The 17722-nt window shown below is 43.6% G+C and overlaps 1 protein-coding gene across 3 annotated transcripts in view; it reads left to right on the forward strand.

Annotated features, from left to right (window-relative positions):
* Window positions 1–17722, forward strand: part of PASD1 (PAS domain containing repressor 1) — a 203567-nt gene that overhangs the window by 176225 nt on the left and 9620 nt on the right. For 2 of the 3 annotated variants that reach the window (XM_044305835.1, XM_044305832.1), the window contains exons 12-17: window positions 1880–2027; window positions 3115–3196; window positions 11518–11641; window positions 14059–14165; window positions 14258–14344; window positions 14946–15104. In XM_044305835.1, the coding sequence (XP_044161770.1) occupies window positions 1880–2027; window positions 3115–3196; window positions 11518–11641; window positions 14059–14165; window positions 14258–14344; window positions 14946–15104 (707 nt within the window). The remainder of the gene's footprint in view (window positions 1–1879; window positions 2028–3114; window positions 3197–11517; window positions 11642–14058; window positions 14166–14257; window positions 14345–14945; window positions 15105–17722) is intronic. The other variant, XM_044305833.1, reaches the window with a different exon arrangement.

Below are 17722 nucleotides of genomic sequence, written 5' to 3' on the forward strand. Positions count from 1 at the left end.
TATATAGTGTACTGTACGTTAGCATACAGTTGCATACGTCTAAAGCATCCATAGATTGAAATGCCCAAACATAATGTGGACCTAGCTTTATCCTAATATTTGCAGAATAATTTTTCTGCGCCAAGGGTTTTTACATGATAAAAATGGCGTGAAGTAATGCTCATATAAATCACAAGTGTTTAGTAAGACGCAGCCACTCAGCCTGTGAAGCACCCTGCTCTGCTTAACATCTTCTGACAATGAATGTAGATACAAAGCTCCGTCCATTTCAGTTATTTCTCCATGAGTCTTTCAATGGTTAAAAGATGACCCACTAGGATTAACAGGAGCTGATTGTAAACTATTAGCCCCCTCTAACCTAGACTATTAAAGTTAGAGACATTGACCCCTCCACTTTTTTAAACTACCAGGGAAGTTTTAATTAGTAGAAAATATTGATTTTCTAATTTCTTATTGTCTGAACCTGGTGGACGTCTTGTGTTCAGGTGCGTCTTATAGTCTGGAAAATATGGTAAATAGGACAAGAGAGTAAGAAACCATCTGTGCATACTAGTAAATAGACTGATTGACTGGATAACACTTGCCCACAGACTGTAAAATGCCCGATTATGGTTACAATTTCCAATCTGCAATTACTGTAGGTAGAGCAGCTCCTGAACACAAAATGCAATAATGACTTGCAAAATAAAGGGTGAAAACCAATTTATGAACATACAAAATCCACCTATCCATTATAACCAAACCTGAAACTTTCAATATGATAGGAAAGTAACTAATCGTTTAATAAGATGTAGCAGTGCTAGGTTTGTCACATACGGCAGGGCTATGTTTGTCACTTGGTGTTACCCCAGTGTCTATTCTATAACATGATATGGGCCGGCAGGACCAACTTCTATGTATTCTCAAAGTCAAAAATGCAGCCCAAAGTAACTAAATAACAACTTCAACTCTGCTATATCTGCAGCGAACCCCCGATGAGCCAGCACAGAGGATGGGAGTGGTAGTGGCCCTGACGAGATGTTGTCACTGTGTACTCCCTCAGGCTGTTACACCCTGGGAATCAGTGGAGTGGAAAGGTGGTTCAAAGACTTAGGCCAGAAGTAAAAGAATAAACGCCTCTCTCTTTACTTAGTGAAAAATTGGAATTATAGTACATCCAACAGTAGTTCGTATATAGTGCAGTTTCTCTCCGCAGATGATGAGGTATGGTGACTGGCAAAGTAGCTGATAATGGCACCTCTGTTATGCTATCTTGATGATGTTTCTCTCTTGAAATTCTGGCTAACAGCTGGAAGCTGGCATTTGCGGCTGTGGGTGTCCACTGGGTGAAAATACAGGCTTTCTTGAGTTGGTCTGTCCTGGATGTGATGGGTGTCTGAGTCATAAGTCCCTCACCTGCAGCATGGTCTGTATAGCTGTGGTTGCTGGTCACTCTGTTGGCTGTAAACACTGTAGCTTTTCTGATATCTGAAGTTTTAGTATTCTTGCAGTCTCTCTGGAGTAGTGGTCTCACAGAAGAACTGGAAGGAGAACTGGTCCCTTAGACCCTTGGAGTAAGAGCTCTATCATGTGCTTCTTTCCTCCTCACTTTCCTAGCTAAAACTTCCCCACCTAGCAAGAAGCAGGACTAGCCCACTGCTACCAACAGAGGAGGAATCGGATAGTTTGTCCCATTCTTAATGCAACCACTGCCAGCCATGCCCCATCTGCCGGAAACATGGCAACATAAACTAACAAACCAAACAATCTCAGATACATGTCTTATATTCTTCTACTGTCCCTGGCTCGTTTTATGAGTGTTCTACTATTATTCTCTTGGCTTCAGTATACTTTATATGTCTGTCCCTGATTATTTTGTTTTCCATTTATTGGCTATTAGTGATGCAGTACGGGAAGGGAAAGTCCTGTTACTACAGATTTCTAACCAAAGGCCAACAGTGGATCTGGCTGCAGACGCACTACTACATCACCTACCATCAGTGGAATTCCAAACCCGAGTTCATTGTTTGCACACACACTGTTGTTAGGTAAGAATTCTCATTGTTGATAGATGACTGAAGGACCTAATACTAAAGCAGAACCTGAAGCTGTGCCAAAACCTGGCAGCTGTTCAGCCTTGTATTTTGTCTAATATGATTTCTGAAGATGAAAATGTGTTGTTTGACATGCAGAAAGCTCAGAAGGAGACCTAGCTTCCATTAGGAGCACTAACAAATGTACTATAAAAAAAATAAAAAATCATCCACTCTATTAAGAGGTCTTTGTATCACACATAAAGCTCCAAATCCCTTGCCACTAGGGGGAGCTCAGTGCAGATGGATTTATACAGTTGTTATTGAACTCAATGGGAGCTGTAAAATCTGTACATAGTGAGCTCCCTCTAGTGATTGCTGGAGGTATTTGCTGCACTTTCTGGAAGCAGAAGCTATTAAAGGGGTATTCCTATCTTAGATTTTGATGACCTATACAACAGGATATGCTATAAATGTCTGATAGATGCAGGGTCCCCCTGAGACCCACATCAGTATCAAGAACAGAGGTCCGCACAGCACCCAAGCTGAGAATAAATGGAGAGAAGGCTGCGCCTGTGTGTTGCTCTCTCCATTCACTTCAAAAGGAGTTTTTTTGAGAAAGCAGGCTGAATTGCCTCCATGATTTCATAGAAGTTAATGGGGAGAAGCTGGAGCCACTCCGCCATTCATTCAGTGTTTTAATCAGGTGAACCAAAGCTATGTCTTGGATAAAGAGGTAGCTGGCGACAGGTTCCCTTTAAATCTGGTTCATAGCTCTCTCTAATGGTCATTGACATGTAATATCGTTAGTTATTATTCCTGCATTAAATCAAGTCAAAATACAATAATATCTGTATAGATGTCATCGCCTTGGGCAGTAACATGCTTGGAAATCCTTCTGCTCATATGAGTACAATGCTTTTGGATGCACGGTCTGTTCTACCGCTGAATCCATTCTGTTTCTTCTCTCCCTCCCTGTATATACGTTATAACCTGGATCCATGTAATGCACATCAATAGAACAATCCTACAATTAGAGTCGGTTGCATCACTTCTGATACATATTTCTTGCATATTATAACAATAATGCACTATTTTACAGCTATGCTGAAGTCCGGGCAGAGAGAAGAAGAGACCTGGGTCTGGAGGAGTCCGCTCTGGAAATTGCAGACCCATCATTAAAGGTATGACTAGCATACATGATTTTAGTCCTCTGGGTCTTGTGAGTGTTTAGTTTTAAACACCTGCAGTGCTTTTAAAGTGTAACTGTCATGTTTTCATCAAAAAATCTATTTTAGCATATGTTACTGCTGCAGCAGCATTATGCATAAAGCAATCTTTAGTTTCTTCACATACCACTATTTTTCTTGAGTTTTTCCCTTAGTTACGGCTGTTTAAACATTTACAATATGAGGACCTTCTCAAGATGGCTCCTCTGCCAGTTCTCTGAGGCCAAAACTGCTTTTGCTCACTTCCCATACACACTTGCTGTAGCCAGCTCCCTGCCAGCCTATCAGATTGGATTACTGAGAGACACGCCTCCTCACTCAGACGCCTAATTCAGGCATGCAGTGTGGAAGACCGCCCCTCTGTTTTCTGTTTATACTAAAGGGAAGACAGACGAGCCCTAGCAACGGTCTTTTAAGGGAGCCGTGGAAAGGGACAGAGGACATTAATGAAAGCTGTTATTATAAGGTAATTACAGATCTTTTGACAATCTTTGACAGACTAACTCAGGTATACATGCCTAGCTCTAATAAACTAGCAAATTAAAAAAATATGACAGTTACCCTTTAAAGAATGAGAGAAATGTTCCATGAACTGTGTCTACAATGTAACAGAATTCTGGGGATACTACAGGGAGTGCAGAATTATTAGGCAAATTAGTATTTTGACCACATCATCCTCTTTATGCATGTTGTCTTACTCCAAGCTGTATAGGCTCGAAAGCCTACTACCAATTAAGCATATTAGGTGATGTGCATCTCTGTAATGAGAAGGGGTGTGGTCTAATGACATCAACACCCTATATCAGGTGTGCATAATTATTAGGCAACTTCCTTTCCTTTGGCCAAATGGGTCAAAAGAAGGACTTGACAGGCTCAGAAAAGTAAAAAATAGTGAGATATCTTGCAGAGAGATGCAGCACTCTTAAAATTGCAAAGCTTCTGAAGCGTGATCATCGAACAATCAAGCGTTTCATTCAAAATAGTCAACAGGGTCGCAAGAAGCGTGTGGAAAAACCAAGGTGCAAAATAACTGCTAATTAATATATGGTACGGTGTGAATAAAAAGGGGGACAGGACCAATGGTAGCAGGTCAGGCACGGCAGTGTCGGATGACAATGACTAGCCCTAATCACTCCCTGCTTGGCCTGGTCCACCCTATAGCACAAATCCTCAGTCCTCTCCTGACTGACCTTCTTCTTTTTTCATAACTATACTAACAGGGGAATGTCAGGATTTCTGAGTACAGGTTTAGATAGGAATATATGGGTATCAGAGGCTAGTGTGGTTTTCTCTGAGCAAACCTTTGTTCAGAAGAAATACACGCCTACTCTGAATGGTGCTTTTTCCGAACTTACCCGTCTCTACAGGGAACATATCAGCTCCTGGTGGGAGGTACAGGGCCTGGAGCACTATATTAAACAGGGAATAGTGCCCAGAGGTCTGCGTATCACTCTGTCTCCGGCGCACCGCATTAGGAATCCGGAATTCCTGAAGAGCTGGGAGAGGGAAGCAACATCGAGTTCCCTGAGACTTATGCAGCTTCTCCTTGATGAGGAGAGGCAGGTTTTGGGTAGAGTAGAAAGCAACCTCAACGAACAGATTGAGATCGCCAAGAAATTTCAGTCTGAACCAGAGTTTTCAACCAAGGAGGTCCAGTTGCAGAACGCGGTGGAGCGGTTTCAATACCAACTTAAGGACCGCAAACACAAGCAATTTAATAGAGATTCTCAGGACTTCCGGGATAATAGGGCTTATCAATTTCTGACCAACCCACCAGTTACTCAGAACACAGATATCTCCTCCACAGATACTGAGGCATCTGACGGGGAAAGAGAGAGACTCCCTAGGAATCGGGGGCGAGGACGGGGGTCGAATAGGTCTAGGGGACGTAACTATCGCCCAAGACAGAATGCACAAAACCCCCCCAAAATCTCCCAACACCGGCACCAGGCTCCCCTTTTTTAGACCAGGGGGCACATTACTACCCCTTGAGGAGTCAGAACATTCAGTCATAGATGTTATACCGGTGACTTAAGTTCCTTACTCCAATGACAAACGGATAATTAACCTCTCTTCTCGTACTCTCTCCCAAGTAGAACTGAAACTGTTGGGACGTGGATTGTCATTTGTTCCTACCAATAAGTTTGATGCTTTTAGGTGGACAAGGGACCTCCACCTCTTTGCACGAAAACTAAAGTGGCATAAGTTCCACAAGCTCAGGAATAAGAGAGAGAGCCGAGAACTGGGTGTTCCCTTGGACATCATGAAGGATGTACATCTTCTTTACAACCTAGATCAAGCACTACCGAATGCCGAAGGGCTAGGTCCCTTTACAGCCCTCAAAAAGAAAAACACCCGAATGCCCCCGATGGGTGAGGTATCATGTGTTGATGTATTCCTAGGACAGGTTACTACAGATCTATCCACTATACATCACATCCCACAAAAATTTAACTGCAGTAGGGAAGAGAGGATGGTGATTGCTGATCTTGAAAGGGATAAAGATATCATCATAAAGCCCTCAGACAAGGGGGGCAACATTGTAGTAATGAACAGGCCGGCCTATCGTTGTATGTGTCTCGCAGTCCTGGAGGATGGGATATGAGATACTCCCCAGCAACCCTACGGTTGTACTACAGGGGACTCTGAGACACATCCTGGATAGAGCTAAGAAAGCCTCCCTCATCAGTGGAGAGGAATATGAGTTCTTATATCCACTCCACCCGGTCACGGCTACATTTTATTGTTTGCCGAAAGTGCACAAGGAGACAACCCCTATTAGGGGACGTCCAATTGTCTCTGGGGTAGGTAGTCTGTCCCAAAACTGTGGCAGGGTGCTACGCCCCTTTGTGTCATCCCTGTCGTCCTACATTAGGGACACGGGGGATCTACTAGGAAAACTAGAGGACATTTGTATCAAGCCACACTGGTTTCTGGCCTCTGTGGATGTGGAGGCTTTGTACTCCTCCATCCCTCATGAACGAGGTTTGGAGGCAAGCAGTCATTTTTTAAAAACCCGGGGTCAACAATTTGTGGAGCACAATACCTTCACTCTCGAACTTCTGAGGTTCATATTGGTGAGCAATTTTTTTCTGTTTGATGGATGTATGTACCACCAGCTCAGGGGCACCGCGATGGGCAGCTCCTGTGCCCCATCGTATGCAAATTTGCTCCTGGGCTGGTGGGAGGAGTCTGTGGTGTTTGCCGAACCGGCACCATGGTTCGCGGATATGGTCGCGCTCTGGTCACGCTACATCGACGATATCTTCGTGCTGTGGAGCGGACCAGAGAGCGATTTTGAGAGGTTTATCTCTGAGTTGAACATTAATAATTTCAACCTGAGGTTCACCTCGGTAATCGTGGAGGACCGCCTCCCCTTCCTGGATGTGATTATCTGCAGGGATGGGAGGGGTGGCCTCAGTACCTCCATCTATCGTAAGCCCACTTCCACCAACTCTCTCCTCAGGTGGGACAGTTGCCACCCTGTGCCCCTTAAGAGAGGAATTCCGACCGGACAGTGCCTTAGGTTGAAACGCAATTGTTCTGAGTCCGGGGATTTCAAGCGCCAGGCGAGGGACCTCAGAGCAAGATTTCAGGAGAGGGGTATCCTGATAGGACCCTTCGACTGGCGTATGGGAAGACCAAATTACGGACGCGGACAGAACTTCTCCACCCCATAACCAACAGGGAGAGGGAACCTCAGGGTACTGTCCGGGTGATAGGAACATTCGATGCCGCGGCCTCCCAAGTTAGGAGGATCCTGTCACGACATTGGAAGACACTCTTAATGGACCCTGACCTCGCAGATGTCCTGGGCCCTAGTGTCTCATTAACTTTCCGAAGAGGTAATAATCTGCAGGACAGACTTGTGCACAGTCACTTTGCCCCATTGGCTAAGCCACGGACATGGTTGAATACACCCGTGATAGGCTGCCACAGATGTGGACACTGCAGCTTCTGCGGCAGCCTCTCACAGGGCAAGTCCTTCACTGGAGAACCGGATAATACTGTCTATCAGGTGAAGGACTTTATGAATTGCCGCACGGCGGGTGTGATCTACCTGGTGACATGCGTATGTGGACTCCGCTACATAGGAAAAACGTTCAGAGAACTACGCAAACGCATGGGAGAACACCTTGGGGACATTCGTAATAACAAGGACACCCCCATAGCACGCCACGTACAGACGGCACATGACGGACGCACCTCGGCCATCACTTTCATGGCCATTAAACGGGTGCAAAAACCCACACGAGGGGGAGACTGGAATAGGCTCATTTTACAGAGGGAGTGTTGATGGACCTTCACCCTGAATACAGTCACCCCTCAGGGCCTAAATGAACAAATTAATTTCACCTGTTTCCTCTAAATATCAATATTTCCAATCACACTCCTGGTATCAGTCTACCCTGGTCATTTAAACCCTGTACACTTGGTCTCAATAGGGGAACATTGGATAGGCACTACCATGTCCCCCTTAAATATGAGGGATGGGGAGGTTAAGGTCCAACTAGACTAAAGAGCGTTGTTTTGCTCCAGCCTGTTCCCTTCATAGTGTCACTTTTCCTATCTAATAATGATTGGGTTTAAAAGTCCCTCCGTTTTTATCCTTTTTCTAAAGAAAGGAGGGTAACCAGACTCTGAATATATGCATACTGTAGGAGTGGATATGCATATTATTTCAAAGGTCCTATAGTGAAGTAGCCTGACAGGGCACTTATTTACCTGGGACCGCCTGGTTTAATGCGCTCCTATCACGTGACCTCCGCAATGTCATGATAGTTTGTGACGTAGGCGGACTGTCGCGGTCACGTGATGCGGAAGCGCATCGGTGCGTTCCACCTCGGGCCTGTGAGACGCAGGAAAAGTCGCAGCGCATGCGCAAACGCGGCATTTCTGGTCATGTGACCGCGTGACAGGCGCGCTTACTGTGACGTCATATGGAGGCGCCGGGGGCCCGACTGGGGAATACACATGGCCCCACAGCCTTTTAAAAGGGCCGTTTATCGCCACATTAGATGCCAGTCACTCCACCACTGAAGACACCACCACCCTGGGTCTCAGCCTGTTGGTGGTAATTGAGCCATACGCCTGACCGCTGCCACACAATAAGTAAGTAACCATCCTCCGTGGCTCCATGTGGGCTGCAGGTAGGGGGGCATGTTTATAATGTTACACTTTACTTACTATGTCTCTGTTCTTGATACTATCCCTAGACTCAGCCGCTAACTGACTCTAGCTACTGCCCCGTGTCCCCTGATGAATCCTGGGGCAAATCTTTTTGAAGAAACGCGTCGGGACACTTAAGTATTCCTCTCACTTTAATCCTATCAGTGGTTAATTTCTGTGGAGGGGTTACGCTTTTTTGGTATGTATGTGTGTTCTTGCTCCTCTGGACGATTATCCCTTTCCTGATGTATTAGGGCCTGATAGGGTTACCTACATAGGTTAAGAGTTCCTGTCTGGGCCACCCCTTGCGGGGCTTTTTGGACCCCGTCCTGAGGATTTGTGCTATAGGGTGAACCAGGCCAAGCAGGGAGTGATTAGGGCTAGTCATTGTCATCCGACACTGCCGTGCCTGACCTGCTACCATTGGTCCTGTCCCCCTTTTTTTTCACACCATACCATATATTAATTACTGGTCTTCATCTATGTACCAGACTGTGTATGTATTAGTCTTACTTGTTGTCTGTCTGTTGGGGCCGTCTTTTTTACTCCTATGATTTAATAAAAGTAATATTTTAATAGTTACTGCCCCCTTAGTTTATTGATTTTGTTTACTGAGCAGTAATCAGGGAGACACTCTTGTCCTCTCCTGACTGACCTTCTTCTTTTTTGCAAAATAACTGCCCATGAACTGAGAAAAGTCAAGCGTGCAGCTGCCAAGATGCCACTTGCCACCAGTTTGGCCATATTTCAGAGCTGCAACATCACTGGAGTGCCCAAAAGCACAAGGTGTGCAATACTCAGAGACATGGCCAAGGTAAGAAAGGCTGAAAGACGACCACCACTGAACAAGACACACAAGCTGAAACGTCAAGACTGGGCCAAGAAATATCTCAAGACTGATTTTTCTAAGGTTTTATGGACTGATGAAATGAGAGTGAGTCTTGATGGGCCAGATAGATGGGCCCGTGGCTGGATTGGTAAAGGGCAGAGAGCTCCAGTCCGACTCAGACGCCAGCAAGGTGGAGGTGGAGTACTGGTTTGGGCTGGTATCATCAAAGATGAGCTTGTGGGGCCTTTTCGGGTTGAGGATGGAGTCAAGCTCAACTCCCAGTCCTACTGCCAGTTTCTGGAAGACACCTTCTTCAAGCAGTGGTACAGGAAGAAGTCTGCATCCTTCAAGAAAAACATGATTTTCATGCAGGACAATGCTCCATCACACGCGTCCAAGTACTCCACAGCGTGGCTGGCAAGAAAGGGTATAAAAGAAGAAAATCTAATGACATGGCCTCCTTGTTCACCTGATCTGAACCCCATTGAGAACCTGTGGTCCATCATCAAATGTGAGATTTACAAGGAGGGAAAACAGTACACCACTCTGAACAGTGTCTGGGAGGCTGTGGTTGCTGCTGCACGCAATGTTGATGGTGAACAGATCAAAACACTGACAGAATCAATGGATGGCAGGCTTTTGAATGTCCTTGCAAAGAAAGGTGGCTATATTGGTCACTGATTTGTTTTTGTTTTGTTTTTGAATGTCAGAAATGTATATTTGTGAATGTTGAGATGTTATATTGGTTTCACTGGTAAAAATAAATAATTGAAATGGGTATATATTTGTTTTTTGTTAAGTTGCCTAATAATTATGCACAGTAATAGTCACCTGCACACACAAATATCCCCCTAAAATAGCTAAAACTAAAAACAAACTAAAAACTACTTCCAAAAATATTCAGCTTTGATATTAATGAGTTTTTTGGGTTCATTGAGAACATGGTTGTTGTTAAGAAATAATGGAAGAAAGGGATGCAAATTAACTCTTAAAAAGCTCTGCCTCTAATGCCACCGAATGTAAGGCAGCTATTCTATAAGTTAATGTTCGACCTTTTAGACAGGCCTTGAGACATAACTTGCATAATAATTGGCTTAATAATTTTCCAAGTCATGTCTCAAGGCCTGTTTGAAAGGTCAGACATTGACTTATAGGATAGCTACCTTACATCTGGTGGCATTAGAGGCAGAGCTTATTAAGAGCTCTTTGCATACCCTCTTCCTACCATGTAACAGGACACATCTGTGATAATGTGCTCGGAGGACCCAATTATTCCACCGTGTTCACTTTGCAGACATAGCTGTCTGTCAAACTCTGGCTGGGCTGACAGTTATTCTCCTGACTTCCCCATACACGTGCATCCTCAGCTTGGCCAAGCATCTCATGTGTCTTCAGGTGGTAAAGAAGAGTAAGTCGCTGCAGACATTTCTGAAAGAAGTATATCACCTAGGGCAGGGGTCAGCAAACTCTGGCACTCCAGCTGTTGTGAAAATACAACTCTGAGAACAGACAAGCAAGTGTGCATGTTGGGAGTTGTAGTTAAGGTCCATTTCAATTTCAACTTGAAGAAATCCTTTTTTAGGGCAGTGACCTACCTGGAATTGCTCTTTAGGTCCCCCCACCCCCCCCCCCCCCCCCTTCCCTATCATACAGAGCAGTTTTAATGTTTTTTTTTTTTTTTTTTTGCTTTATCGTTTTTATAATTTAAATGAATTTTCCAGTTCAAGAAAAAAAAACGTATAAACTGGGAAACGAACAGAACACTCACCTAGTGACCTCCTTTTGGCTCCTCTTCTGTCACCCCCAATGGTCACACCACACTGTGCATTTGGTGGTCCAAGTCACTTCCTGCTTGTCCAGCCCTGCTCTCGGATTAGCCAGCCCTGCTTACATTAGCAGCACTGGCCGATCCAAGGGCAACAGGAAGTGTCCTTGGCTACCAAATGTACAGTATGAATAGCGTAGTCTGGGAAGCGATATTGCCATCTTGGTAGCAGAAGAGTAGCCTGGGCTAAAAAGATGAAAAGGAGGGCATCAAGTAAGTGTTCTGCTCCTTCTCCAGTTTCTTTCTTTTTTTTTTTTTTTTTTACCAGAGGGTAGCTTTAAAAATTAAAAATAACCAATACTCACCCTCCCGATCCCCCGATGCTGCGCTAGTCCCCAATGATCTCCACTTCCTGGGTCTAGGGTGAGGCAGGTCTCCGCCCGATGTACTCCTCACTTGTACTATTCGCTTGCATTGAACTAATAACAATGTTGTCTTCTCTTTCAAATCCAGATGCAAAACACCTATCTAGATATTAGGCAATGTACAAATAACCAGGAGCCGAGCAGGGAAGGGGTGTCTGTCTCGTCACATAGCTCCCGCAGATCGTCTCACACGGCCCTTTCAGACTCTGCCTGTACGTATGCTCTTTTATTATATCAAACGCTTTCGGTTTGTTTATTTTTACATATTTATTAAACACTTGGATTTTTTTAATACTATTTTATATTTATATTTACCGTAGATGTTTATATCTGTCTAAAGCTCTGTTCACATCTACATCAGGAGCTCCATTGCCAGTTCTGTCACTTTTCATTGTAAAAATAGCGGCTGTTCTTGTTATCAAGTAATTTCGACTACAACAAAACCCTGTAATGAGTCAACGGGCTTTGTCAAGTGCCATTGGGATCCATTGTACGATGATCTGGCACATCACTGTGGCTTCCATTATGAAGCTTTCTGCACACTGACAACTCGGTTTTTACAAAATCCTTGATTGATATTTTGGACCTCTCTTTCCCATTGGCTTATAATTTCTCCATCTGTTTTTTATGTTACTGCATAATATAGGAATGAGTGCTGACCCAGCGCCAAACTCATTTCTATAGTATTATTAATAAACCTGACCAGTGTCTCTTTCTTCTGATGCTCATGCTGGCAAGCATAAATATGATAGCGATTGGATGAACCTGCTCTATGAACATGTAAGCTTAGATCCACTAATTGGTTATTTTAGTAAGGAACTGGGAATAACCCAAACCGGAGACTCCCATCAATGCTTATACTGGGAACAAAGAAAGTGCAACATGCCAGACTCTTGTTTACCTGATCGTTAGATTTTCTTAAAGGCTATGGACATCTTTGGGGCATTTTTATCACTGTATTTTACTCATTTTGGGCAAAAAATTATCTTTTCAATTGGTCTTTACGAAAGATGTTCAACAGTTTTTCCTCTACTGCTTTCAGTTTATCTACAGACTATTGCACTTTGCTTCACAATGAATCTGTCAGAGAGCTGCTCTGTCAGCTTGTTCTGTAGCCCTTATTTCTAAACTTCTGACAGCTCATAAACACTTATTGAAGCTAAGTTTTTATCAAACAGATACATATTTAGCTATAATGAGTGTTTATGAGTAGTGTTGAGCGAACTTGTGTTTTAAAGGGAACCTGTCATGTGGATATTTGATTATAATCTAACTAATTATATACAATCATTAACTACTAAAAAGTGCCTTAGATGTATTCACTTACTGGTGTGACAGATGGTTACCTTATAATATACACACAAAGATACCACATGCTGCATGCTAATGAGCTGATTTGAGTCCAGCGTGATGTCAGTGAGTCCAGCGTTTATTTAATTAACAGCTATAGCCACTCCCCTGCCCACCTGCTGCTGATTCATATGGAAAATAACTGTCAATCAGCAGCAGGTAGGCGGGGAGAGTCAAGAGCTCATAAATATACATGACTCATCACTATCAGCTGGAGCTTTTTAATACAAGATGTTGGCAGATTGACTGGGTCAATTAAAGAAAGTGACCCAGCATTTTGCTAAGAAAATCTGTCACTTATTTATGTTGCCCTTAGTTAGGACACCATAAAACTGGTGACAGGTTCCCTTTAAGTTCGGCCTCTAAAGTTCGGGTTACTGAAGAATCGCGTTATGGATTCTAAATTCCGTTATGGTCCGTGGTAGCGGAATCCATAACGCGATTCTTCAATAACCCGAACCCGAACTTTAGACACCAAACTTAAAACACAAGTTTGCTCAACACTATTTATGAGCTGTCAGGAAGTACAGATAAGGGCTACAGATCAAGCTGCTCTGAAAATTGGCCCTAAAGGTATCCATACTTTGTAAATGTGATCACCCCTGGCCCTGTCAATCAAAGTGCAGAGGGTGCAGCAGTTGCAGAGAAAGCAGAGCCTCTAGGTGTAATGACAACGCCCCCATTGCTCCTAGAGGTTTATTTGCATATATTAAAACATCATTTTTCTCAGCAATGCGGGCACATATGAACATGGAACCAACACAGATGTCTTCAGCTGCCAAGCGCACATGTAACAGGTCAGCCAGTTTCATAGCTACAAATCCGCTGACAGATGCCCTTTAACTTTTACACATCATATTACAGGGATATCCTGCTGATATTGGCAGTGCTGCTCTTGCTGTTGTAATGCAAACAGAACAATCCATCTGTTCCATCCATAAATTTGAGGGTATTTTGAGACAAACCCAAGCAGTGTACATACCACAGAGGCCGCTCATGTGGCAGCCTTAGAGGTAGGGACCAACTCTATTTGGTCTCTTTGCCTTTATTCTTGGTTGTTGAGAACCTGTGCAGGACTCCCCTTTCCAGAAGATCGGCATAATTAGCAAAAAAGGAGGAACTGACCCAATGATCATGGAAAGAGTTCATTTCTGCGGTCCCTGATGTCACATGGCTATAGTCATCACGTATTCCTAGTCTACATTACAGACCATTATCAAGAACTAGATGTAGACTATGTAGTGTTCCTTACGTAGTGTTATTTTATCATGTGTTTTAGCAACATCCTCTATGAGACATACAGAAGCCAGTACTCCTTCTAGACACTCGATGACCTTGAGCCAGCAAGACATGCCCCAAATAAGAATGGCAGCCAGTGCAAACCAGGTAAGTACCTACGGGACTAGAGTTATTGCAAATCACTTACCTATTCTTCGTGCTATGGCATTGTTTATAATGTCTTCTGCCTCTTTCTCTAGCAGGTAGTAACCCCTCAGCCTCCAGCTGAACATATACCTCAACATCATGTTCCCCAGCCGACTATTTCACCCCAGCAAGCTATCATGGTAAGTATAAAACGCAGCCATGGGACTGGGATTGCGCCACGGCTCTCAATGAGGAACTAGCTCCTGGCTTTTAATATTTTCACTACCACAACAAAACATCACTAGTTACAGGTGAAACTCGAAAAATTAGAATATCGTGCAAAAGTCGATTTATTTCAGTAATGCAAATTAAAATTAGAATTTTGTGAAAAGGTTCAATATTCTAGGCTCAAAGTGTCACACTCCAGTCAGCTAATTAATCCATACCCCTGAGCAAAGGGTACCTCAATATTGATACTTTGGGGTTTCATAAGCTATAAGACATAATCATCCAAATTATACCAAATAAAGGCTTGAAATGTCTCGCTTTGCAAGTAATCAGTCTATCTCATGTGTTAGTTTCATCTTTTAAGTTGCATTACTGAAATAAATAAACTTTGCACCATATTCTAATTTTTCGAGTTTAACCTGTAAATTATCCATAGTACAAAGTGATGATCATAATATGTTCTGTTACAATTATCCACTTAGTTTCTGGGAATCCGATATATATGTATTTAGTGACTGGTATTTTGTATCTACTGGTTATCTACTCGGTGACACTTTTTATTATGTTCTGTAGCCGGTGTGTCATTACCCCAGTCACCTAGGAATGGTGACCCAACTGAAGGAACAACTGGAGGAGAGGACGCGGATATTACAGGCAGACATCAAAACGCAACAGCAAGAACTGGATGTCTTAAAGGAACAGCTGCAGCTAGTGCAGGACTCCAACTTGCAGGTATCAAACATAAGGCCTTTTATAATTCTATTTTTTGTAAAGATTTAAAGGGGCATTCCGGTTATATGAAGTTATCCCCTATCCCAACTGATTTAGAGAACGGGAGTCCAGTACCCCATGGACCCCCCTTCCCTTCCCCAAAATGAACAGAGCAACTAGTTGCTCTCTTCATTTTGGCGGGCTCCACAGAGCACTGTGCCCCCATTCTCATGATTGGTGGGGGTCCCAACGGTAGGACCCCCAATGATATAATAGTTATCCACTTTTCTGCAGATAGGGGCTAACTTCATGCTGGTGAGAAAATAATTATGGGCTACGACTATTGCATTATTTTAATCGCCTTGCAGACATTTGTAACGTAGGCGGAGTGAAGCCTTCAGGAGGAAGCCTGTCTGTACTTATTGCCTGAGCCCTCATTGTGGCAGGTTCCCCTCTCTAAAGCCTCTTGCCGGTCGTGGGCAAGAGGCCTAAAGAGGATCTGTCACCATGAAAAGAAGAGCAATCTGCAAGTTACAGGGCACAACTGTTTGGCAAGGGGAATGGCAACACCCAGTTGTTAATTTATTCATAAATTTCTAGGAGGATTAACTGAGGAACAACACAACACAGATATATGTGCTACAGAAAATGTTATGCAGAATACTTAGACAGAGATGTCTGGATAGTAGACAGGTCCTTTTCTATGACTATGGCCAGAGACATAGCTTTTTTGCCTAGGACCCTAATACAAAAGATGCAATTGGTCCCTATAATTTATGCATGGGCTGATTCTGCCTGAACAAGAGCGGCTGCTTAGTGGCTTTCCACTTTGGCTCATAGATGGGGCTCCCAAGCTACCTCTTTTACATTCATATGCCCTAAAAGGGTAACACAAAAAGATAATTTCAATATATTTCATGTGACTAAGATATAAATATTTTCTCATTTGATGAATCGATATTTGCTGTTTAAGGCTGATAGAGACTTTACTGCAGTGAGAGGGACATTGTTAATACACCCTTCCACACTTTGACAAGGTTTGGCCTACCGTATCTTAAGGGCTCATGCACACGACAGTATTTTGCGTTCAGTATACTGGCCGTTTTTTTAGTTCAGTATGCGGTACATATACTGAACCATTCATTTCAACGGTTCAGCAAAAAAAAGGGAAGTGTCTCCGTATGCATTCCGTTTCAGTATTTCCGTATTGTGAAAAGATAGAACATGTCCTATACTTCTCCGCAAATCACGGTGCTTGGTCAAGTCAATGGGTCTGCAAAAAAAACTGAACACATACTGAAATGCATCCGTATGTCTTCCGTATCCGTTCCATTTTTGCGGAACCATCTATTGAAAATGTTATGCCCAGCCCAATTTTTTCTATGTAATTACTATATACTGTATATGGCATATGGAAAAATGGAACGGAAAAACTGAAACACAACGGAAACAGAATAACGGACCGCAAAACACTGAAAAAGCCATACGGTCGTGTGCATGAGCCCTAATACTGTACCACTCAGCTGGAAATCACAGCCACCATTGCAAGAATCATATTGCCAGCCTTAGAGCTCATGCACACAGCCGTATGTATTTTGTTGTCCGCAAAAAAGGATCAGCAAAAAATACGGATGACGTCCGGGGGCATTCTGTATTTTGTGTAATGGAACAGCTGGCCCCTAATAGAACAGTCCTATCCCTGTTCGTAATGCGGACAGTAATAGGACATGTTCTATTTTTTTGCAGAACAGACATACAGAAACGGAATAAACACAGAGTTTATTTTGCAGACCCATTGAAATGAATGGTTCCGTATACGGTCCGCAAAAAAAAAACGTAACAGAAAAAAAAAATGCGCACAAGCCCTTAGAGAGAGACATTGGTGAGATAGAGGAAAGGTATACTACAATCCCCATCCTGACCTATATCCATACATTTCTATCTGGGAAGATCTGCACTTGTCAATTGTTTGGAACTACAGTATGCTTTGATATTGTTGGATATACTACAACTCCCATTTTGCACTTCAGTAAAGAAAGATGTTTATCTTCTACAACTGCCATGGTTACTGACTCCAGCACCATTAGCCGGTCACAAGACCTACATCTCCTGCCTTGCATTTCTACTAAACTCACAACATCAAGGGCACCCCAACTACTATCGGGCAGGAGCCCCAACATTAGGGTGTGTTCCAAGGGAAGAAAGGGTGCACCCTCCTAACACTGCCCATCCCTAGGGAACATTGGCGTGAGGATTGCCACTATGCATGATAATTGCAACCACTACCACTCCCATGCTCCGCTGCGCTCTTCCAGGGCTTGCGGCAATACTGCAGTGTCTGCCACCTTGGTGTAATGAAGTCATTTTCGGGGTGCCAGTGAGTTAACCTACATATATCCACATACTGTATATCAGGGATGGCCAACCTGAGGCTCTCCAGCTGTTGCAAAACTACAACCCTCATCATGCCCAGACAGTCTACAGCTATCAGACTACAGCAGGGCATGGTGGGAGTTGTAGTTTTACAACAGCTGGAGGGCCGCAGGTTGGCCATGCCTGCTGTATATCCTCATGGCAGCAGTGACCAGTAAGCAGGCTAAATGAAATATTCATCTTTTAGAGTGCTAGCATGAGGTATG

This window comes from Bufo gargarizans, chromosome 9 (genome assembly GCF_014858855.1).
Source record: "Bufo gargarizans isolate SCDJY-AF-19 chromosome 9, ASM1485885v1, whole genome shotgun sequence".
In the NCBI taxonomy this organism is placed as follows: Eukaryota; Metazoa; Chordata; class Amphibia; order Anura; family Bufonidae; genus Bufo; species Bufo gargarizans.